Genomic DNA, 25,052 nt, shown 5'->3' with positions numbered 1-25,052 from the left:
TCCTCTTCTTGGGCTCAGGGACGAATTCACCTCCGTTGACTCTATTAAACGTGATTCTACTTCTTCGACAATGAAAACTCTTCAGGGATGGATACGACTTTCTCGTCCGTGTTCCATTTCGAGCGGATCGCTCGTGAAAATTGAGGCAAAAAATCTTTTCGATTGAAAGAAAATCGGATCGGTGAAGCTTCCTGATGGATGAAAATAATCTCGACAATATTTTGCAAACAATTATTGCGAAAAATTTATACGTAATATATATATATATATATATATATATATATATATATATATATGCGTTTCCTAATTTATTATTTTAACATATCATTCTTTCTAATTTCTCTCAATAAATAATCCATGCATAAAAATAAGAGGGATGTAAAATTATACATATACTTTTTTTAGATTTACATATTCATTCTATTTTTTTCTCCATTTATCTTTTAATGACTTCCTGGCACAGGTCGATCTTTTTTCAGGGAACATTTTATTAGACATAATCCATAAGAGAAAAGCGGTAGGAAAGAGCAGCAAATTTTTTTAGAATATCTTTTTACACTTTAATCTCATTTTTTTTTTTAGAAATCTGTATGTTCCGGATTGCTATCTTTGTGCGCATTAACGTAGTCGGTAAATTGAATTTTTCGTGTTTCCGGGATTTTTGAAAATTTTGCTGACTATTTGAGATCTCGTCGCAATTATTCTTACTCTCGTCCATATTTTGCGGGGATCATTAACAAATATTATGCACGCGAAAAAGGAAGTGCAAAGCATTAATACGGAAAAGGGCTTTTCGCAAATCTCTTTCTACTGTTAAGCATGATTTTTCCATGAACGAGGTGCTTTTCCAAACCACTGTTTTTCGTAGTCACAATCGGGAATTGAGAAAAGAAGCACCTTCCACGATGGACAAATAAATGACCGAATTTATTTTTAAGCGCACAGTATTCTTTATCTCGCTGTGGCAATAAACGTAATTTTCTTCTATTATTTTTTTACGCAAGAATTCTTCCGCCTGGACTTTGTTAAAAATCCCCATAAATTCGATCAAGGCTCGAAGAAGAAATATAATGGTTTTACAAAAATTACATTGCCACTATAAATTATAAAACAGTATCTTTATTTCAAAGACAGAATGATTTTTCTACATACAGAGTTTACAAATAAATATTATTCAGCTAGTGATTCGATTTCTATATTATTATTTATGTTTACATGTAATTTATATCGTTAACTTTAAATTACATCTGCTTTCAAAGTTTGAATACATAGAAAATTTTATATATTTGTAAAATGTGTGTGGAACAAGTAATTATTTTGCTTTCTGATTTATAGTTATTTAAACAGCGATAATTTCGCATCCAATGTTTATCGAAAATAATTCATATATGCATTATAATAAATCTCATATGTTTCTTGCTTGCTTTATCGCTTTTGATATTTTTTATTCATAATTTCAATTATAATCAATAGCGTCAAATTCACTTTTCTCAAAGGCAAATACATTTTGCATATTTTTATATTAAAGAGTGCGAGTAACGCGAGAAGTTTGAGAGTTACGCGTACATTGAATGAATAATTCAGACGTTTAAGAATTATCGTAGATAGCGGTGAACGGCACGTCCTGCTTTTCGATCGATCTCGATAAATATTGTCAAGAAGAGAGTGGTATTCACCTTAAGTTACGCGTTCGATGAGCGATTGGTCGAGGATTTTGCATAATTTATGTTTCAAATCTGTCATCGATGCGATACAAGGCTTCGAAAATCTTGTTCGAACAATCATAATACTCGTAAAAATGTGGCAGACGTAAATCTATATTCGATCGAGACGGATATGTTCATGAAACGTAAATAAATTTTTTAAACAATCTATCTCTGGTGCCATTTTCCTTCTTAATGGTATTATTCTCTTCTCGATTATTTCATTCGTTTAATTAATTCACTTTTCTCTTTTTTAACCCGTCCTCCTATTCAATTCTAACGAAGAATCAATTTTTTATCAGCTCCTCGATAACCTCAATCTATAGTTAAAATTATATAAGATATAGCTATATTCAACGATATATGCGCACTCGTTCAAATTAATATCGGATCTCTTAAGCCGATCGGGCTTGATGAGAACGCTAGCTGATACGTTATTCATCGGCGAGTATCGATTCGCGTATATTAGCACTGCTCTCTCACGATGTCCACGTGACATCGAAAAGCAATTTGCGAAAGTCGGTATAGAGTAAAAAAGACCGCGTCCTTTCGTCTCTTCAATCTACTAAGTAGTCCTGTAGCTTAAAAAATACAAAAGAGTAATTTATAATACGCGAAAATATATTTAAAATAGCAAAGATTAAAGTGCACTGGCGCGATTAATTTAATAGCATAAAGAGAAATAAGTACATATTTTTTATAATTATACTTATAAGTATATTTTTTATAATTACAAGAAATTATAAATAACGATGTAAGAAATAAAATATTTTTAAGATTAAAAGTGCATGATTTTGGCGCGATTAATTTAATGGCATAAAGAGGAATAAGTACATATTTTTTATAATTATATTTATAAGTATATTTTTTATAATTAAAAGAAATTATAAATAACGATGTAAGAAATAAAATGCTGTTTTAGGAAACATTTTAAGCTAAATTATCTTGATAAAAAAGACAGGAAGTGTAATATAAATGCATGAGAGGATATACGTATATGTATGTAGGTTAAAAAAATATAATAATATAAATATAATAAAAATAATAATATAAATAATATAAAATAAAAATAATAATAATAATAAAGTAAAAATAATATAAAAATAATATAATAATATAAATATAATAAAATAAATATAATAAAAATATGATAATCTAATATAATATAATTCATAAAAATCAGCACCTTATTTGTTGGAATATTTGTCATAAACATTCTTAATTAAACTAAATTATTTCGAATAATAAATAAGTTATATTAGTTTCCATTTTTTCATGGATCGCACAAGCAATAATAATTTGCTATATGCTAAGTTCCGATTATTGCGCAGATGCAAAATCTTCTCAAGCATGTTTGCACAGCTTGTCGCTCATTAAAATTGCGATATAAATTTCGATGAAGCGGGAAAAGGGGGTGGAAGGGATGAGGATATAACTGGTAGAGCAACATCAGCAATATTGCAGAGATCGGCGGAACTTTACGAAACTCTACTCGTTAGGAGCGAACGAAACGAATGCTTACACGGATGAATCATTACGCTAATTAATTAACGCTGAAAATCTGAAAGAGACACCGAGTCGCGAATGTATTTCTGTGGTTCTGTATATTCGCATATATATATATGTACATGCACAGGTACAAGCTTGCCTTGAATCGCAACGTGTTGAAATGAAAAAATTTAAGCAAGCTTGTTTGATATGATGTTTATATTACACGATCAGTTGTCATATCTAATCTAAAGCGCATTTATGTGAAATAGATATAATAAACTATGAAACAATTACAAATTTAAATACAATTGATCGTGTAAATTAAAAAGATTACTAATTATTATATGGAGAAAAATTATCTGATAACATGTTTAGTGTTATATTTATTTTTCTATTTTTTAAAAATATATTATTGTTATATTTATTTTTCTATTAAAAAATATATATAAATATATATATATATATATATATATATAAATTATGTATATATTATTTATATATATTTATATATATTTATATATATATTATTATATTATTATATTTATATTATTATATTATTATATATATTTATATTATTATATTATTATATATTATTATTTATATATATTTATATATATATTATTTTTATATATTTATATATATAAATATATATAAATTATTGTATAAATTATTATATAAATTATATATTTTATATAAATATATACATATATACATTATATAAATATATACATTTTATATTAGCCATATTTATTATATTTTTGTAGACTCTAGAATTTATTAGATAGGCACGAATTTAATATATAATTTGGAAGAAAAAGAGAGAGAAACTGACGAAATTCTAAACCAAATACCATAGAAATATAATAATATGGGATCTGCCGGAGTTTCTTGCGACTGTATATGCGAATTAAGCGAATTACATTTCTTGGTTCTAAGCTGACGAAACGTTTGTGAGATCTCTTCGCCATGCCAGTCGCTTTTGTATTCAGCTTCGTCGCAAACGCTAATAAATTTAGCGGCAGAACTATTTGTAGCCGCTTGATACGTAGCATAGAAATTCGAAATATATATGAGTGATAAAGTTAGCGAAGTTGGTGATGTTATAAAATTATTAAAATCATTTTCTACATCTCCTTTATTTTCCGCAATAGATGTATATATATCATATATTAATCGTTCATTATTGAATTTTTCTAAATTTTCATCTCTAAATTTCGATCTCTATATTTTTATTTTTTACTAATTCTATTTTCTAAATTTTCATCTCTAAATTTTTATTTTTCATTAATTTTATTTTCTAAATTTTCATCTCTAGATTTTTATTTTTTATTAATTTTATTATTTGCTATCTCTAAGAGAAATCTTTCGTGATGTTACATTTGACAAAATTTTATTTTAATTAAAATAAAAAACAGATCTCCCTCTCTTTTTTGAAAAAAAAGGAGAGGCTCTTAAAATTCTTGATACGCAGCATAGAAATTCGAAATATCTATGAGCGGTAAAGTTAGTGAAATTGGCAATGTTATAAAATTATTAAAATCATTTTCTACATCTCCTTTATTTTCTGCAATATATATATATATATATATATATATCATATATTAATCGTTCATTATTGAATTTTGCTAAATTTTCATCGATGTCTAGATTTTTATTTTTTATTAATTTTATTCTCTAAATTTTCATCTCTAAATTTTTATCTTTCACTAATTTTATTTTCTAAATTTTCATCTCTAGATTTTTATTTTTTATTAATTTTATTATTTGCTATCTCCAAGAGAAATCTAATATTTCGTGATGTTACATTTGACAAAATTTAATTTTAATTAAAATAAAAAACAGCTCTCCCTCTCTCTTTTTTCAAAAAAAAAAAAAAAAAAAAAAAGGAGATGCTTTTAAAATTCTTTGCAACGTACACGTCTAAAACCCTGACTAAGCACTTTCTTTATAACCACAGTTCTCCAGAAATGATCTTCGTAGTGTGTTGACACCCGTCGTAACGTCGAACGTGTTTTCCTTTGGCGGCGAGACGAAGGAAAAATGCGAAGACGAAAAGGGCAACGTCTCCTCCAGGGAAAGGGTTTCGAACCTGGATGAGCGGGGTGGGGTGGGGGGAAGGAAGGGGAAGAGAGGGAGCACGAAGGGCGAAACAAACAGAGTGGGAAATCGAGTGAGGGAAGAGGGAAACACCGGGTGATGGCGACGGCGGTGATGGCGATGCCGGTGGCTTGTGTAAGCGTTATGCGATTTCAAACAAATGGCGAAACCGTGAGCGGAAACGTGACCGAGGCTGCCGTCCACTCGGATGCCATTGGTAAGTTTACCTTGCGCGCCGCGGTAACTTACCAGTCGAGATCCCGCAACGGAACGAGGGATGGCAGCTGTCCTCGGTAGCATTCCGAGGACAGGAGCGGGTATTGCGGCGTCGTCGAGGGGCAAGGGAGACGACCGTCGAGGGAAATACGGCGACGAAAATCCGGCGGCGGAAGCGCGATTTTCTACGATCTCTCGACGAAACGCGTCCCCGTTTTATACTCGGGGATTAGGTACCGGTGGTGCCTATTTAGATTCAACGCGATTCATTTAATTAAGTCCTCGCTAAATGGCTACATAAATTTGCCTAGAATTTTCGAAAGAGAAAATTACTGATTTACGTATTGCAGTCTCGTTGCGCTAATGAAATCGACGATTTTAATTTATATTTCAATTTCGCGACCTGCGATGAGCTTTAGACTGTTGTAAACTCGATGTAAAATCAGCTTTTCACTTTTCTGTGTTTTATCGTGAAATTTATCGAGCAAAATGTACGATAGAAAATATTAAGATAAAATAAAATTGAAGGATGTTTTGTATGTATAATCCCAGCAAAAAGTGGTTGAAAATCAATATTGACGAATATCCACTTTTGGTGTATTTTGAGTATGAGAAATTGTGTGGAATTGTTCTTATTTCCTAGTTTCTTTACGTAATATTCCTTTCTTTTGAGTTATATATATGTTATATATATGTTTAGAAAAGTAAAAATTTTCCAAAACCAATCTTCTTGTATTTTATTCGTTATATTTTTAATTAAGTGCATAAAAATATTATTCGAAATACTATCTGCACCTTAATAAATTATGAAAATTATTCGGAAAGGGAATAAGACGAGTATTATATTAATAATTTAGCACAATGAGTATAGTTATATTTATTATACAAATAATAAATTATTAAATAAACTTTTAATGGTAAAACTAATAATGATTTATATTTTACAAAAATATATTCATTTAGATTAATTGAACAAATATAGAAAAATAATACATTTGCGCCGGCGTTCAACGAAATTTTCGATATTTTTCTAGGTTTCTATATAATTTGAATATTTTTATCATTTGTCCTCGTTGTGAATATTTAATATAGTAGATAAAGTTTATATATAGCACATATCAAGAGATTCTAAAATATATATTGATAACGAGAATGTATTAAACATATAAATTCCATTAGTCGTCAATTTTTGAGTAAATTTAAGGATGTTTTATATATACAATCCCAGCAAAAAGTACCTGAAATATTAATATTGACGAATATAGCCACTTTTGGTGTATTTTGAGTGTGAGAAATTGTGTGAAATGTTATAATTTGATCTTAGCTACAGTGCAGAGATGTATTTTTTAATATTTATTGCGTTTTTACTGAAATATTCCGAATTTTGTTAATCGAAATGATTAACTTTTGACAGAGAATTTCACCTTGTGATAGATACATGGCTAACTTCATTAAATTATATTTAATATCTTTTTAACCAGTTAGTACTTGTATAATATTATTCGACCAAATATTTCCTCTGTATCTAAACTTTTGCAAATTTTAAACAAATTCTGAATATTATTTCCATGTGTTTTTGTCATTTGAATCGACGTGGTTATACGTTTCCCATAAGAACACATGTTAATTCGGTGCAAATTAAAATCTTTCTAACTTGTGAGCGCTTTAGTGAATCGATTTAAAAATTATTATTTAAAAATTACTGTACTGAAGATTCTAAACATATGTAAGGACATTCTGTCCAATTTTTATTAAATTCTCAATATTTTGAAAATAGATACAAAACATCCTTAAGTTTCAGATTATGCATTAAGGGGTTATGTCTAGTCAGCAGACCGAAAAAAGTATGATTAAGATTTTTTTTTAAATGTAATAATTTTTTTTTACAAATAAATTTTTATTGAAAAGTTCGAATATCAAGGATGTTATTATATTTTTTGTTTAAATAAAATATTAAAAAATGTAAAAGTTATAACTATTCTCCGGATATTGTTTTTTTTTTAGAAAGCGCTGCGCGATGAGCAGTGCTGTTCGAAGCTGATTCATCTCATATCAAAAATTCGATAAACTGTTAAAGTATAAAATTGTCTAGTAGATGAACGAAGGATTAATCGAAAAATTGTTTTGGAACAAAATGACAGCTATTTGACAATAAGATTTTCTTTTTCGATTTAAAAATTGCTCATTTTTGACATTCTGTACAATTTTCATTAAATTCTCAATATTTTGAAAATAGGTACAAAACATCAGCTTAAAAAACCAGGTGTTTAAATGCCTCGTGATATTTTACAAATTCTATATAATTTTCCTACTATAATTAATTATTTACATTTCGACGATACGAATCCACTAATTTAAGGAATTTTAAATTAATTAAATATTGATGCTTTTAAAAACGCGAATGCTCCAGAAATATAGCAAATGCGCGATCAAATATTTATTTTTTTGCGTGGAATTGAAGGTATATAATGGAGTAATTTTTTTGCAATCTTCTCGATTATCAGTACGCAAGTTTTAAATTTCTCTCGAATATATTTCGCCCTCTGAGCATTATTATTAGACTAGGCACGAGTCAGGAAATATATATAAGTACGAAAAATAGCTTGGCGAGAGAATGTCGAGCTATTTTTTACGAAGGGGAAAGAATGAATGGGGGAGCGAGTCTTCCAGGTTCGAGTAACATTACCCTCGAAGGAGAAATAGGAAGCACACATATTTTTTTTCTCCGTGTGCATCGAGAAGCGCGCATCGTGCACTAGTCAATAATCTATCTATTCGACGGCAAACAGAGGCGAGCCAGAATTTAATTGCTGCAGGTATCCCGGACAAGAGCGGGGGATCAGAATTTAGCGATCGGATAGATCGCTCGTTTCTCGTTATTGCAACGGGAGACAGTGGATTCGATGTCGTTCAATTGCTCCGTCGCGGTAATTAAATTGCGGATACACGACGACGACGACGACGACGACGAAGCATACGCGTTCGTATACGTTGTACCAATATTGTAAATGCGCTCGAATATAAATATAAATACTCCGAAACTTTGAGTTCGGGGGAGGAGAATTGTGAAAACTCGTTGATATTTAAATTATTTTAATTAACGATTAATTAATTATGTGCGTGTACTTGACCAAGTCTGGAGCTAGCCTAAAATAATTTCTACGATTGAATATGATGTACAACTTTGACAAATAACAATCTTGGAAATAGATAATATTTTATTTTTATTTTATTTTTTATTTTATTTTTATTTATTTATTATTTATTTCTTATTTTATTTTTATTTTTTGTATAACTTTGAGAAGTTCAACAATATTTTGATTTAATGCTAAATTAGGCAGATATACATTAAGAATTGCATTTTGGGAAAACGTGGGAAATATGGAGATTAAAAAATTCTAAATTGTGAGTAAAATAATATATCTTGATTGAAAATGTGCAGTTACACAAACTGTCAAAATTTGATTTAATTTTATATAATTTGTTATGCAATATTAAGAAATTAAATTGTTCTGAAGTATTAATAATATAATAATGATTATTAATACATTCTTACAATAAGATGCAATTTGAACAATGTACTATCATAAAAGTGTATTTTTTGGTGTAAATAATACGCCACTTTAATCAAAAAGACATTCTCATTTTTGTGGCATATCTTCGTTGAAATAACATGCAACTATGGAGCAATTATATTAGAGCAATTCTCGAGAATTAAGCAAATACGCACGGCGTTTTTTCACGAGTATTACGAGCTTTTTCCGAATATGGCGAATGCACAGTCAAATATTTGGTGCACTGGAAATTGAAAGCAAAACGAGATGGAGCAGCAAACGATATTGAAAACATTCCGTTTGCGTTTTCCACTGGAACACTTTTCTCTTGTGAGTAACTCGATAACTAATACTCGAATCGTGTTTTGAATAAAGCTGATTATGGTTTCGCTCGATGCAGCAATTTACTGATGATATTTATTTAAAGTCAATTAATCTCGCTCTTTTTCTAGAGATATAAGTTATAAAATATATATGAGATATATTTACTTTTTTTCATTACAACAGACAATTAGCATTGCATTAAGTTTGTTTACATTGCAATTTGCTTAAATCTCTAAAAAAAAAGATTTTTTTAATTTCTATTAATTCTATTAATATCGATTTAATATTAATTCTGTTAGTATTAATATTAATTATTTATTTTATTTCTATTTGATTTAATATTCTATTAGTATTAATATTAATATTTATTTCTATTAATTGAATTTAATATTGAGATGATCAGAAAGAGAGAGAGTAAAATAAACAATAAAAATATTTAGAATATTATACTGTAATTATGTTCGAGAAAAGAGTTTTGTAATAAATTAACGTAATCTTTTTAATATTGTAAAAGCACAAATAACCGTTAATATTTATTTCTATTAATTGAATTTAATATTGAGATGATCAGAAAGAGAGAGAGTAAAATAAACAATAAAAATATTTATAATATTATACTGTAATTATGTTCGAGAAAAGAGTTTTATAATAAATTAATGTAATCTTTTTAATATTGTAAAAGCATAAATAACCGTTAATATTTATTTCTATTAATTGAATTTAATATTGAGATGATCAGAAAGAGAGAGAGTAACATAAACAATAAAAATATTTATAATATTATACTGTAATTATGTTCGAAAAAAGAGTTTTATAATAAATTAATGTAATCTTTTTAATATTGTAAAAGCATAAATAACCGTTAATATTTATTTCTATTAATTGAATTTAATATTAAGATGATCAGAAAGAGAGAGAGTAAAATAAACATTAAAAATATTTATAATATTATACTGTAATTATGTTCGAGAAAAGAGTTTTATAATAAATTAATGTAATATTTCTAATATTGTAAAAGCATAAATAACCGTTGATATTTATTTCTATTAATTGAATTTAATATTGAGATGATCAGAAAGAGAGAGAGTAAAATAAACATTAAAAATATTTATAATATTATACTGTAATTATGTTCGAGAAAAGAGTTTTATAATAAATTAATGTAATATTTCTAATATTGTAAAAGCATAAATAACCGTTAATATTTATTTCTATTAATTGAATTTAATATTAAGATGATCAGAAAGAGAGAGAGTAAAATAAACATTAAAAATATTTATAATATTATACTGTAATTATGTTCGAGAAAAGAGTTTTATAATAAATTAATGTAATCTTTTTAATATTGTAAAAGCATAAATAACCGTTAATGGTGTATGTGCGCGATAGGGGATGCTTTTTAATGCAGCGACATTCGTTTTTCTCTCTTGCGGCCTCATTATCGTGCCTTGAGGAGAGCGACGACGTTTTGCGTCGAAGCCGAGCGTGCGAACCGCGCATAAGGGCACCGGTAAAATGGAAAGTGGGATGAGGAGCTTTAGTCGTTAATGTGCGATGCACCGCTAAAAGCTTCGGAACGAGTGGACCATCACGTCGCCTTTGCGAGGCGTTAGTTTCTATCGATGCCCAGTAAAAAGCAGGAAAAAGATTTCAACCCCCTGTCTTGTTAGCAAATATTCCCTATTTAAATATACAAAATATCTCGTAAATATATCACTTTTGTTTGGCTTGAGTTATAAATTGATGGAAACCAAAGAAGCTTGAAACGAATCAAGATTTAAAACATCAAATATAATTAATAAAAAAATCTCGCATATCTTTGAATTAATTTTGAGAAAATATTTTAAAGTAGCGCATAAGAAAAAAAATTATACTGGGAACATAGTTTATTATTCTATTTTAATTTTATATTCAAATTCGTTTTCTTGTTGAGACACAAAATATCTGATCTTGAAAACTGAAGAGTTTTTGAGTAAATTAAATTTGCAAATTTTCAATTAATTAAAAAAAATGAATTTTAAGATGATTGAGGAATTAATGAGGATAATTTTTTTACTGACATCTTATGCCTGGTATCTTTTAATTTTCATCAGCATTCACAAAATTTAATGATGCCATCGTTGAGTTATAATCACCATCTCTTGCGTGTTTATATTTTATCAGAGAAGTTACTTTGTTAAATACTTTGAGTAAAGCTTTGCGCTTGTATCTCACAGAAAATGGTATTAGGTGACGATTTTGATACGATGAGGTTTCTCATTAGAAAATTGTTACTGAATAAAATATGATAAAAACATGATGGAAAGAGTAATTAAATAATATGTGTGATTTATATTAAACAAACAAAATTATTACATGTTTAATAAAAAACATCTCTTACCCTTGTCTCATTATAAATATTCTAGCTTCTTGCTTCTTGCATTTTTAAAAACTTGTCAGGAGATATTAATGAAATAAATTGTTAATTAATTTTTTCAGAAATAACTTGTTACTATATGTATATTAAATATACAATTTACAATGTATACATATCGAAGTAAAATAAATTATTATGATGAAAGGCAAACTTAATTAGACTAGAATAATTTCACATAAATATTATATATTTTGCATAAAGTTCAGTTCTTTAATAATTTGGAAAATTCCAAAATCGTTTAGACGATAAATTTAAAATAATTCCATTTTTCAATTTTTATTGCAAAAAAGTGCTTCAGGGAATTTCCGCATGGGCAAAAATTGCGTTTCTTATTGAATTCACTTTACGAGGTATCGCGCACGGAATTTCACGGTGAAGTAACTCGTGAAACGATTTGACCGCGGCTGTATAAGGTCTATATATTCTCCTAACTGTGTCTTCTATTAGAAGCGAAGTGCGGTGTATCGGTAACCGTAACAAAATCGCTCGAAAGAATGCTCACGAACGTATGCATACGACTCTTCTTCTTTATTTTTCTTTTCTTTTTTACGATGAAAAGCAATAAAAGCACCCACTTCCGACTCGTTACACGCTATTACGGCCGTGCGCAATAAATCGTTATAAAACCACGCCTCCTTTCTTTCAGAAGTTTATAACCCGAGGGGCTCGTCCGCCCACGTTTCATCCAACGATGCGCTAGAAACCAGCTCGTATCTGTTTCGAACAATATTGTTCTTATAAATGGCCAGCAGTCTCTATGTGTGTTAAAAAAAATATGAAAACTATCATTTTATTCATAACGTAAAGTAAGGAAAAAGCAGACTAAAACCAGTTGTCGGAGCAAGATTAGATAGTCAGTTCTTTTCTAAGGTTTGTTAAATTTTTTAATATCACCCTTGGCGAGTATTATTTGAGATAAGTTCTTTAGAAAATCGTTATGGGGTAGTGCATAAGAGCAGAGGATAAATCGGATTAAAGTTTAAAATTGGTTAGGAAAGGTATAGTGGTCGAGAACAACTAGCTGTGCTGGCTATCATGCCACACAGGAAGAGATTTAGCTTCTAGTTTAAAATCGGATTTCGCCTCAGATCATACTCGATATTATATAAAAGAGTTTTTATATAAAAGAGAGAAAGAGAGAAAAGAAAGAGGAATTATGAATTTTAATTCCTTCGAATAGGAAATATTGTTTACAGGTCTATGTTATAGTAAAATTTGCGCAAATAATTGTTATTGTTTATATTTTCTGATCAAATATTTTTAACATCCATTCTTTTTATTTGTGTATGTAAATATTAATAGATGTATTACTTTATATCTTTCTTTCTCTCCTTTCTCCTATTAAAAAATTTATTAAATTCTTGTGTTCAGTTAAATTTTAAATGCAATAACTAGTTTGTTAAATGAAATAAAAAGTTTACATTGCGTATATTTTTTTCAGTCATTTTTTGTTTATAATATGCTATAGTAAAATTTGCACAAATAATTGTTATCGTTTATATTTTCTGATTATCAAATATTTTTAACATCCATTCTTTTTATTTGTGCATGTAAATATTAATAGATGTATTACTTTATATCTTTCTTTCTCTCTTTTCTCCTATAAAAAAATTTATTAAATTATTGTATTTAGTTAAATTTCAAATGCAGTAACTAGTTGGTTAAATAAAATAAAAAGTTTACATTGTATGTATTTTTTTTAATCATTTTTTGTTTATAATATGCTATAGCAAAATTTGCACAAATAATTGTTACCATTTATATTTTCTGATTATCAAATATTTTTAACATTCCATTATTTTATCCATTCTTTTTATTTGTGTATGTAAATATTAATAGATGTATTACTTTATATCTTTCTTTCTCTCCTTTCTCCTATTAAAAAATTTATTAAATTCTTGTGTTCAGTTAAATTTTAAATGCAATAACTAGTTTGTTAAATGAAATAAAAAGTTTACATTGTATGTATTTTTTTCAATCATTTTTTGTTTATATTATGCTATAGCAAAATTTGCGCAAATAATTGTTATTGTTTATATTTTCTAATTATCAAATATTTTTAACATCCATTCTTTTTATTTGTTCATGTAAATATTAATAGATGTATTACTTTATATCTTTCTTTCTCTCTTTTCTCCTATAAAAAAATTTATTAAATTCTTGTATTTAGTTAAATTTCAAATGCAGTAACTAGTTGGTTAAATAAAATAAAAAGTTTACATTGTATGTATTTTTTTAATCATTTTTTGTTTATAATATGCTATAGCAAAATTTGCACAAATAATTGTTATCATTTATATTTTCTGATTATCAAATATTTTTAACATCTATTCTTTTTATTTGTGTATGTAAATATTAATAGATGTATTACTTTATATCTTTCTTTCTCTCTTTTCTCCTATTAAAAAATTTATTAAATTGTTCAGTTAAATTTCAAATGCAGTAACTAGTTTGTTAAATAAAAAAAAGTTTACATTTTATGTATTTTTTTCAATCATTCATTTTTTGTCTATAAAAACTATTTTTATTCAAAAATATAATTTAGCGTCCATGGTGATAATAAAATCTGTAAATTGAACACAAATTTCCAATATTCATTTGTATCGAAATAAAATCACAAAGACTACAATTCGAAAGGACTGGCAAACTCGCTTCATTAAAAAGGATATATCTCGAGAGTGATCGACTTATTCTCAGCAATAAATGTAAAACTGTATCAAGATTATATCTCTCGTAATATTGCTTTTTATGGATAAATCTGCATAAAGAATAATTAATATTGCGCAAAGCTCCGTTTTTTGTCGCACGTTAAAGAGAATTTGATATTCTTCTCGATGAAATTCTTGCGAGAAGTTAATATTATTCGTAATCATTTTGATCACAAAGCGAAAGATGTAATAACGAGGAAGGACAAGTATCGAAATGCAGCTCGGTCACTGAGGAAAAGATAAATCAGTCTCGAATTGTTTTTTTGTTTTTGTTCTGTCAAACAGAAGCAACATCGAAGCGAATCAATTTCCCGTATTGACAAAAACGCGACTATTGAAATAAAACGGAGGATATAAAGGAAAGAAAATGAAACGGACATCGAGCGAAAATTATCCACACGAATAGGTCCGTCGCGTTTCGTTCGTGTTTTCGATTGAACTCGACATTTCGAAGATGTCACTGTTGTTATTAATCTGTTTTAATTTAACGTTGATGCGCGGATGGCCCGAAAATTCATTAAAAGGGCTCAAATTTGTTGACGCAAAAGCACGAATAAGATAAAAATGAATAGAAAACAACATTTTCTTAACAGTATAAAACTAAAGCTGTTATAAAATTTGTTTCGTGAAACAATTCAAAATATTTTAATTACCGCGTAATGTATTTTGTTCGCGTAAAAATATCAAAGTGACTGGCAAAATAATATAACACGCAAGTAATAATGGTAAAATTTGCATTTCATTTATCGCACATTTCTGGAAACCTGAAAAGAAATTACGTCTGAAAATTATATATTCTATCAAATTACCCCCATAGGCGCGATAAATTTTATAAATGAAGGTTAATAATATTATTATGAAGAATTCGCGGAATATTGGATCTGGATTGAAACGAAATCCAATTAAAATTTGTTTCGTTATAAAAGAAATTTCACGCATTTTCTGGCGTTGTGCCGAAAAACGGCTCACAACGCCATGTCAAAAAAAATCCAATAGAAAAACAATCACGTTGAAACGATTTTCGCCAGACTTTCGTCGCGAATCGAGGAGGAGCGTACTCGCGATAAGCGAGCCAATAACTCGCTCGCTATTTCGATGATCTAGTTCTGTATCGCTCAGATATCCTCCTAAAAATCACTTGTGTGGTGTCGTCTTGGAAAAAAAAAATAAAAAAAAAAAGAAATCTTAGTATCGTCTTGAGAAAAAAAAAGAAATCTTAGTATCTCTCGTCTTGAAAAAAAAAATAAAAAAAAAGAAATCTCGTGAAAAAAGAAATGTTAAGCGTTCAGCAACGCAAGAATGCAAGCATTGTAAGCGACGACAGTCACACATTGTTACCGCCGCGACATACAACGTCGTTAAGATCGTTTCGCCGATATTGTTACGACGGCGAATGTTACGGTAATTTAGCGTGGCGCGGATTATACGACGCTTATTGTCCGGTTGCCATTTGTTATTCACTCGCGAAAACTTATTGCTGCTCGTGGCAGCGGCGCACGAACTGACGGTGATATACATATTATTGCGAATTATGCGAAGCATGCCACGTATACGAGGAGTTAATCGCGGAAACATGTGCTCTGGCATTCCATGCGATGCATTCTTTTGTTGCGCCCATTGATGATTTCGTGGATTACTGCGAGTTATGAATAAACTTCCTCATAAATGATGCAATACTTATTGTCGGAAGGAATTTTTTATTTCATCGTAGTCTACATATTCAAGCATGCGTGAGAGATATGCAGGGTGGACCAAAAGTCTGGATTAGAGTCGATTATCTCGTGTAGAATGCATTTTAGAACAAAATGCTTTAGACAAGAGTTGTAAGGATTAAAAAGGTGTATTTAACTGTAATATCCATTTGACATTGAGTGGCGTCGCCAAGGTCAGGGCAAGGTCAACTTGAATTTTTTAAATGGAACCCCCTATTTTTCACTGCATATTCTTGTAGCTTACCTCGAGAGCTTTCCAAAACACTCTAATAAAATATTTTTCCCTCCAGTACTTTTTGAGTTATAAGGCTTGAAATCATTTCTTAATTTTACATAAACTGTAAAATATCTTGCAATATATTCATTTTCCGATTATTTTACTTTAATAGTTTTATGTACGAAATAATGTGAGGAATCAATTGGTGTAAAGAAAACACATAATTGTTTCAAAGAAAAAATATTTAATTGTTGATTGCAAATTACATATTTTTTCTTCGTAAATAACTATGTGTTTTCTTTACACCAATTGATTCCTCTCATTATTTTGTACATAAAAGTATTAAGGTAAGATAATTGAAAAATGAATATTTTACCAGATATTTTACGGTTTATGTAAAATTAAGAAATGATTTCTTTTTAATCCTTACAACTTTTGTATAAAGCATTTTGTTCTAAAATGCATTCTATACGAGATATTCGACTGTATCCAGACTTTTGTTCCACCCTGTATATTCAATTTTCGATATTTATTTATCTTACAATTTGTAAAATTTCACATTATCGAAGGTTTAATGCTAGGTTTGAAGCTATTTAATAATTTTTGAAAAAGCGGAAAAATTCTTTTAATTAAATTTTTCGAACGCTTTAGAACATTTCAATTTGATGTATGTGTGTGCGCGTGTGTGTGTAATTGAAAAAAAAATTAAAATGCTCTTTTTTTTTTCAAGTTTAATAACGCAATATGTGTACATTATTTTTTTAAAGATGTCTCAGAAGCATGATCCGCAAAATTTGAATTTCTATAAATTTATGATTAAACAACAACTTTAAAAAAACTAAGAAACTTATCCAATCACGAATCCAATTTTAGAGAAAACGACAACCTGTCTGCATAAACATATTCGAATAAGATGAACATAGTAACAACCGGTTGAAAATATTTGCTTCGAATATTGGCGGAGGAGGCGTCGATTTATGTCACCGAAGGACCTTCGTGTCACGTACTCTACGAGAAATATCGTCAGGTGACTGACGACGGTAGTGAGATGCTGCGCAGGAAAATCGAAATTGGCGGAAAACCAAGATGAAAGAGAGGCGAAACGATCGGAGGGAAACCCAGGGTGGAATAGATGACGTCGACGTCGACGTCGACGTCGACGTCGGCGGAAGGATCGAAGGAGAGAAAATGCGGCGATCGTGTGCCACGCTCCTCGACGCCCCTCGAAATCGTACGATTTCGTCCGCTCGCGGATCGACGCGACGAGTAAATCGACGGGGAGCGTTTTTTCGGAAAATGAGATTTCGACGACGACGGGAAAAATTGCTGCAGCGACAGAGAGAATGGATTGTCCTCCTTAATCGGATTGCCGAACGGCGAAATATGGTCCGGGCACGCGCTCGCTATTTCATTGCCGCCCGCCCTGTTGTCGACATTTTCATATTTTCGAAAATTGAGGGGGGAGGGGGAAGGGGGACTCTCATTCGATTTCACCGCCGGACGGGATTAGCGCGCCGGCGAAGCTTTTATCGACGACGACGACGAGATTTGTCGAAAACCGGTTCCGGATACTGATCCATTTAGTTACGCGCACTGAGAAAAATCGTTTGATTGATGTTATCAACAAGACGTATATAATTGAAGGCGTTTTGCACTGTAAAACATTTTTCTGTAAATTTACAACTATTATAGTGGATAATATTATATATTGTATATTATATGTTAAATATTTATTTAAATTTATTTATTTAAATTATATTTATTTAAGTATTTATTTAAATTTATTTATTTAAATTATATTTATTTAAATATTTATTTAAATTTATTTAGTTAAATGTATTATATATTTATTTAATAGTGGATAATATTTGGTCTCAATATTATCCACTATAATATATAATATTGTAGTAGATAATTTTGAGACCAACTATTAAAGGTGTATATTTACATATGTACATTAGTAAATTTACATTTCATAGATAAAATTATTATCTTAAATGGTAAATAAGCATCTCGTACTAATAAATTTACATGTTAGAAGTAGATTTCTAGAAATGTTTATGTAATAATACATTTTGTATACGTATTTATACAATTTCACATATTAAATTTAATTTAAAATTACATACATAATTAGTAACAATTACGCTATTTATAACGAAAGTATATAAATTTATGTTATGAAAATATATAACTTTACTACTTTTATAAAAATTAGTTATTTTACTCTTTATTATGTAAATATTTGTTTATATTTGATAAGAAATTACAGGATTAAAAGTGTAATTTTTAAATTTTATATAAATGTTACAAAAAATTGTACATTTACATAAAATCTAAAAATTACACTTTTAACCTTATTTTCTCATCAAAATTACACTTTTAACCTTAATTTCTCATCACAATTTACACAAGAAAGAGTAAAAAAACTAATTTTTGTAAAAGTACATGAATTTATATATTTCCGTTATAAATAACGTAATTGTTACACTCATTATATGTGTAATTTTACATGCTTTTTTACAGTGTGGTTAAATCAAACAAGAATTTCTAGTTATCATAATAACTCGATTTTTTATAACTAGACTCGATTTTTTATAACTAGAACGTTTAATAGATTTTACTATAAGGATTTGGCTAGTATTTTGGTTGGATCTAATTTCTTGTTACATTAATTTCTTTGCTTGACACTCTTAACTTAACTCGTATTCAATATTTGCCATAAAATGTATATAAAAAACTAGTATTAACATTAAATCCAAAGTATATTTTTTTTCTCTTACGAGCAGTAGTGTCAGAAAGAGGACTAGCTCTCTGATTGTGTGTGTTTGAGCTGCATTCTCTTCTTGCATCACTGTTTAATTTCTAACAAACTGAACTTAAAATAATTGTTTAATTTCTAACAAACTGAACTTAAAATAATTTATTCAATAATCTGGATTGAATTTATCCAATAATCTTGTTGGAATTCAGAATATTAAACAGACTTTTGAGATTAGAATATGGAAAAAATTTGAGACGACTTGGTGCTGATGAGTTTAGTTTATTATTAACCAGAAAATTTGGTAAATTTAACAGGAAGAAATTAATAATAAGATTCATCTGATAATTTTTACAAGAATTCTGATTCGTCCATTTTCCAATAGACATACTGGTTGAATCTATCAGAATTCTAATTAATGCAACTAGATTTTGTCTCAGTGCGTGGATGAAACTTCCACTGTAAATTATTTTATTTGACGGCAAGATGGCGTACGCTCGATCGGGAAATATCGTTTTAATTTCTGAGAAACATAATTTAATTCTCACTAATAATTACAATTATTTTTCCTATCTTGTCTTGCTTTGTTTGGGAGAAAATCATTTATACGATTTACGTCTGAATCAATTTTGACGCGCAAAATTCTGGAAAAAATGAAAGGAAATCGCTTAGTTTAATACATCAGCTGTAGACACTTGCAAAATTCGGTGACAGGCAATTTTCTAGCTGGTATTTGTAAAAAAAAGTGGTATATGCCTTTTTATCAGATTACAACAAATATAAAAGTTTCGGAATTTTTCGTTGAAAAATATTTTATCCGGTGACAGAATGGCGTGTACGTGCAAAATATGTTTACGTTTTCGGAAATGATTGCGCATTTGTAATAACAGCCGAGGGTGCGCTTTTTTTATTGCTCAACGGTATCGTTCAACGAGAAATACGTTTCAAACATGAAAAAAGCAAGGCAGAAGGAGAGAGAGACAGAGACAGAGAGAGAGAGAGAGAGAGAGAGAGAGAGAGAAATGGAGAAAGAGAAATGAAACGCGAAATTCTCGCATCCCGTCCATATTGACTTTGCTTAGTGAATATAGATACCTATATACATCGGATTGAAGTGAGTTTTGGGGATCGATAATTCTATTGACATTAATCCTCTAGGATATCTATTATATATAGGTAATCACATTCTGTACGCATGTATATTCATTTTGGTAAAGCTGTCAGAAGGCAATCATCCAACGGCATATCCTTTGATCCTGATATTAAAGTTAAGCGGCGATTTGCCATTACTAAAGTTGGTCGATCGCGTTGCTAATAACCCAGATTGTCGATTATTTCATACTCGTCAATTGACAAATACTCGCTCGCGTGTTTAAGCTGTTTATTCTCTTTCACCCCAAATTAAACGACGAAGGACAAGTCAGAGAGAAATTTCGAGTGCTCTTCACGTCCTGACGGAATAATTCATTGCACTCGGTTTTTCGCCAGATAACATATGAATATCAAGTGTGTCAAAGCATTGACACAGCGGCTTTGTGCCTGGGATATGAAAAACCGAGGTAAAGTTTTGCATACTATGAATTTTTTAAGTCTCGTCCCCTTTTGCATGGGAGATATAAAGAGTAAATCCAGTACACTCGAAGTCTCATGCGCGAATATTTAAGGTTGAATATTAACATCAGGCATTAACATTTTTTTTTTATACGCCGGAATTAAAATTAGAAAAACGGCGCATGGTTGCGCTCCTTACTAAATATGCAAATTACTGCATGCGAATAAATGAACTCCGCTCAAATTGCCATTAATGTATATTCATAATATATTAACCGATCAAGTACCTTCCAAATTTTCTGATGATTCCTTTCGTGCAATGCAAGCAAAAAAATTAAATATATAAGATACACATTAGAGTAAAAAAAAAACATACAGAAAAAACATTATTTATAAAACTTATTTTTTTTTATTTTCTAACTTTAAAAATATATGATGTGTAAAACACTAACATGGATCTCATTTATTCTAGGCATGTTTGATAATTCGTTCATTTAATTGATTACTATATATTTAATTTCGCAAATACGTTATAATAAATCATTCCAGGGCGAATTATATTGTCAAATACACGTGGAATAAATGAGATTTATATATTGGTATATTTTGCAACAAATCATTTTTAAAGATCACAAATATGCATATGTGTGTGTATTTATTTATTTATTCATTTAAAATGCATTTAACAGGTTGATAATTATTAATCACGACTCGTATAGAAATATAAATTATTCTAACTCATATTATGGTATTATTTTATGTTTGCATTACCTTCACGAATGTTTGCATGATTGAATGGGGTTTATTGCACATATGTGGATGCGGCCTGAGGCGCGATTTCGCGCAAGTACATCGCTGATTTTCCGCAATTGTCGCCGTCGCGAGGAACGGCCGCAGCGAAAATGCATCTCGACGCTTCCTTCCGCACCGTCGGCGGCGGCGTATTAGCATTGGGAATGCAAATAATTGTTCGCTGCGGTAATATGTGTGTACGGGTGTGCGTGTGCGTGTGCGTAGGGCGGTAAAACCGACCCTGGAATGTAAATAGAGCCCGACTTGGCGCGATGCTTCCGCCGGGAACGAGCTTGCTGGTTTGTTCGCTCTGATGTGGATACATACGCTTTTGTATGTGCACACATAACACGCCCGACCGGCGGATCATCCTATCTGTCGACTCGTGCAAGACACAGCCCTTAGTTTCCTGCGGGAAGTATTCGGAATGCACATGTAAAGAAAAGATACGCGATCGAACAAATTCGAGCAGGGTGAACAAAATCTGTCGCTAGTAATTAATTATCTTGCAAATATTTGAATAATTAAAGAATAATAAGGAAGAGGAGGATATCTTCTGTCTAGTAATTAATTATCTTGCAAATATTTGAATAATTAAAGAATAATAAGGAAGAGGAGGATATCTATCGTTGTTTCATTTTTTTCAGATATCACACACACAAAATTTTACGGACATCTTTCATATATTACAATTATATATTATGTATAAATAAAAACACTTTTTAATTATAAACTTCAGCTTTAGCAACTGCTCTCTGGCTATGAAAAATGATCGTTAATTTTGAAGCGCCTTTATATTTTATAAAATATTAAAATAATTATATATGAAAAATGATTGTTAATTTTGGAGCGTCTTTATATTTATATAAAATATTAAAATAATTATATAAAAATTATATTCGGAAAGCACATGTAAAGAAAAAAAAGATACGCGATCGAACAAATTCGAGCAAGATGAACAAAATCTGTCGCTAGTAATTAATTATCTTGCAAATATTTGATTAATTAAAGAATAATAAGGAAGAGGAGGATATCTATCGTTGTTTAATTTTTTTCAGATATCTCACATACACACAAAATTTCACAGACATCTCTCATATATTATAATTATATATTATGTATAAATAAAAACACTTTTTAATTATAAACTTCAGCTTTAGGAACTGCTCTCTAGCTATGAAAAAAATGATCATTAATTTTGGAGCGCCTTTATATTTATTTATATAAAATATTAAAATAATTATATAAAAATTATATTTGGAATGCATATGTAAAAAAAAAGGAAAAGAACGCGATCGAACAAATTCGAGCAACGTGAACAAAATCTGTCGCTAGTAATTAATTATCTTGCAAATATTTGAATAATTAAAGAATAATAAGGAAGAGGATACCTATCGTTGTTTAATTTTTTTTTAGATATCACACACACACACAAAATTTCATAGACATCTCTTATATATTATAATTGTATATTATGTATAAATAAAAACACTTTTCAATTAAATAAACTTCAGCTTTAGGAACTGCTCTCTAGCTATGAAAAAAATGATCGTTAATTTTGGAACGCCTTTATATTTATTTATATAAAATATTAAAATAATTATATAAAAATTATACAAAAATAATATAAAAATAATTATATAAAAAGATATTTAGGCTGAATCAGATGGTTCATTTAAAATATTCAAAATGCTCTTTTCGAAAGAATACGAGAGAAGATTTGTTTGCAAGTTCTGTTTTTCTCGCGACACGTGTGTTTCAAGTTTCACGAGGGGGAAAAGGAGCGTTCGGTAAAGGACAATAAAACATAGCATCTCTGTGTCGTAGGACACGATTAATTGCTGGTCCGGCAAGAATTAATCGTCGGGGCCGCGATAATTTATCGCGAGCCGTCTCGCCACGATATTTTAGCCGCGGATATTTTTCGCGCTCGTTTTCGCGCTTCGCTAACCTACCTGCCGGTTTTCCGCCGGAAAAAGGAAGCGGGTTCTCCGAAATCGCCCCTGCAATTCTATGTCCATCGAGATTTGTTCCACATGACATATTCCTGTGTATCTTTCCTGTGTAAATCGCTTGGACGTAAAACTTTTATATTCCTAATCTCTGCAAAATTATTAATATTATAATAGAGATATTCTCCCTCTCTCATGATACATACAATAACTAATTATTATACATCAAATTTTGAGCTTCAGCTACCTCTAATAAATAAATAATTATTCGATAAATTTTAAATAATAAATAATTTTAAATAATAAATAATTTTTCGATAAATTTTAACAATTAAATATTATAATATATACTTCTATAAATATATTATTTATGTGTACTGTAGAGACATTGACTTGTACAATTTCCTCATCTTATTTCTTTTCTATATATATATATATATATATATATATATATATATATATATATATCTTAATGTATGAAATATGATAAAAAGATCTGACGAGAAAATAAAAGAAAATAACATATTCCGCAGAAGATGTAGATTTTAATAACACTTGGCACACATATATGGAACAGTCAGAAAGATGAGTGATTTTGCAATTTTCCGTTAACGCGGGAAAATAGATTTATGTTGTCATATCTCGCGTATTCTAATACATGAAGTTAAGAATCTGCAAGTAAAATCAGCCGCGGCCTATTTCCTCTGGCGGTGAATTAGTCGTTATAAAGTGAGCTTTTAATCCTTAACGTTAGGACACTCATATTTTTCTTGCAACTTACTTTACATATCCGATGGAAGAATATTAAGTCTGAATATTAGGTCTGATATAAAGAATAATCAAACGAATGAACGTGATTACGTAAGGAAGATTAAGGACGATGAAAAAAAATATATTGATATTAATTAAATAATTTATACGAAAAAAATTCAAGGATGTAAAATTGATTTTCATTTTTCTTACATCAATTATTCTTCTAAAAAACTTGTGCTTTTTTCAATAGTATTAAAATTGATTTAGTTATTATTGATTGCATTTATTGTTATATTAATTAAATGTAAATTTTTACCATAAATCATCAATATAAGTAGTAAATAATAATTATAAGATATTTAATAAAATATATTTAATAATATATTATATTATATAAATAATAATTATAAGTTATTTCCTTCCCCATATAATTCTATAAACGGAATCGTTAAAATTTAAAATGTAATTACGATTCCTTTTGAAGAATGCAAGTATGAATTAATCATGCGGATGGGTAATATTTACATTAATTAGCTGTTATCAAATATTGACTCTGCCGGAACATCTCATCATATTTTGTTTATTTCTATTTACAGAAATTGCAAACGATTGGCGAGGATTTCTGCGGTCTCGATGTGAACACACCTTTAGGTGGCGAAGAACCCATGGGTGCGACTGCAGTTTTGACATTCGAGACTCACCTGACGGCTGTGGCAGCTACTTCGACGGGCGATTACACTGTCGTCTTTGTAGGCACCAATAAGGGACACCTTAAGAAGGTTAGTGCTCGAAATTATTTAACTTG

The 25,052-nt window shown here is 29.5% G+C and overlaps 1 protein-coding gene across 3 annotated transcripts in view; it reads left to right on the top strand.

The window, feature by feature from the left end:
• LOC105255278 (plexin-A4) overlaps window positions 1-25,052 on the top strand; it is a 402,585-nt gene that overhangs the window by 272,295 nt on the left and 105,238 nt on the right. For all 3 annotated transcript variants that reach the window (XM_025411861.1, XM_025411862.1, XM_025411860.1), the window contains one exon: window positions 24,844-25,026. In XM_025411861.1, coding sequence (XP_025267646.1) covers window positions 24,844-25,026 — 183 coding nt within the window. The remainder of the gene's footprint in view (window positions 1-24,843; window positions 25,027-25,052) is intronic.

Source organism: Camponotus floridanus, unplaced genomic scaffold (genome assembly GCF_003227725.1).
Source record: "Camponotus floridanus strain SB8 unplaced genomic scaffold, Cflo_v7.5 scaffold44, whole genome shotgun sequence".
Classification (NCBI taxonomy): Eukaryota; Metazoa; Arthropoda; class Insecta; order Hymenoptera; family Formicidae; genus Camponotus; species Camponotus floridanus.
Note: the sequence above shows the minus strand (reverse complement) of the source record. Positions and strands in the feature narration are given on the sequence as shown.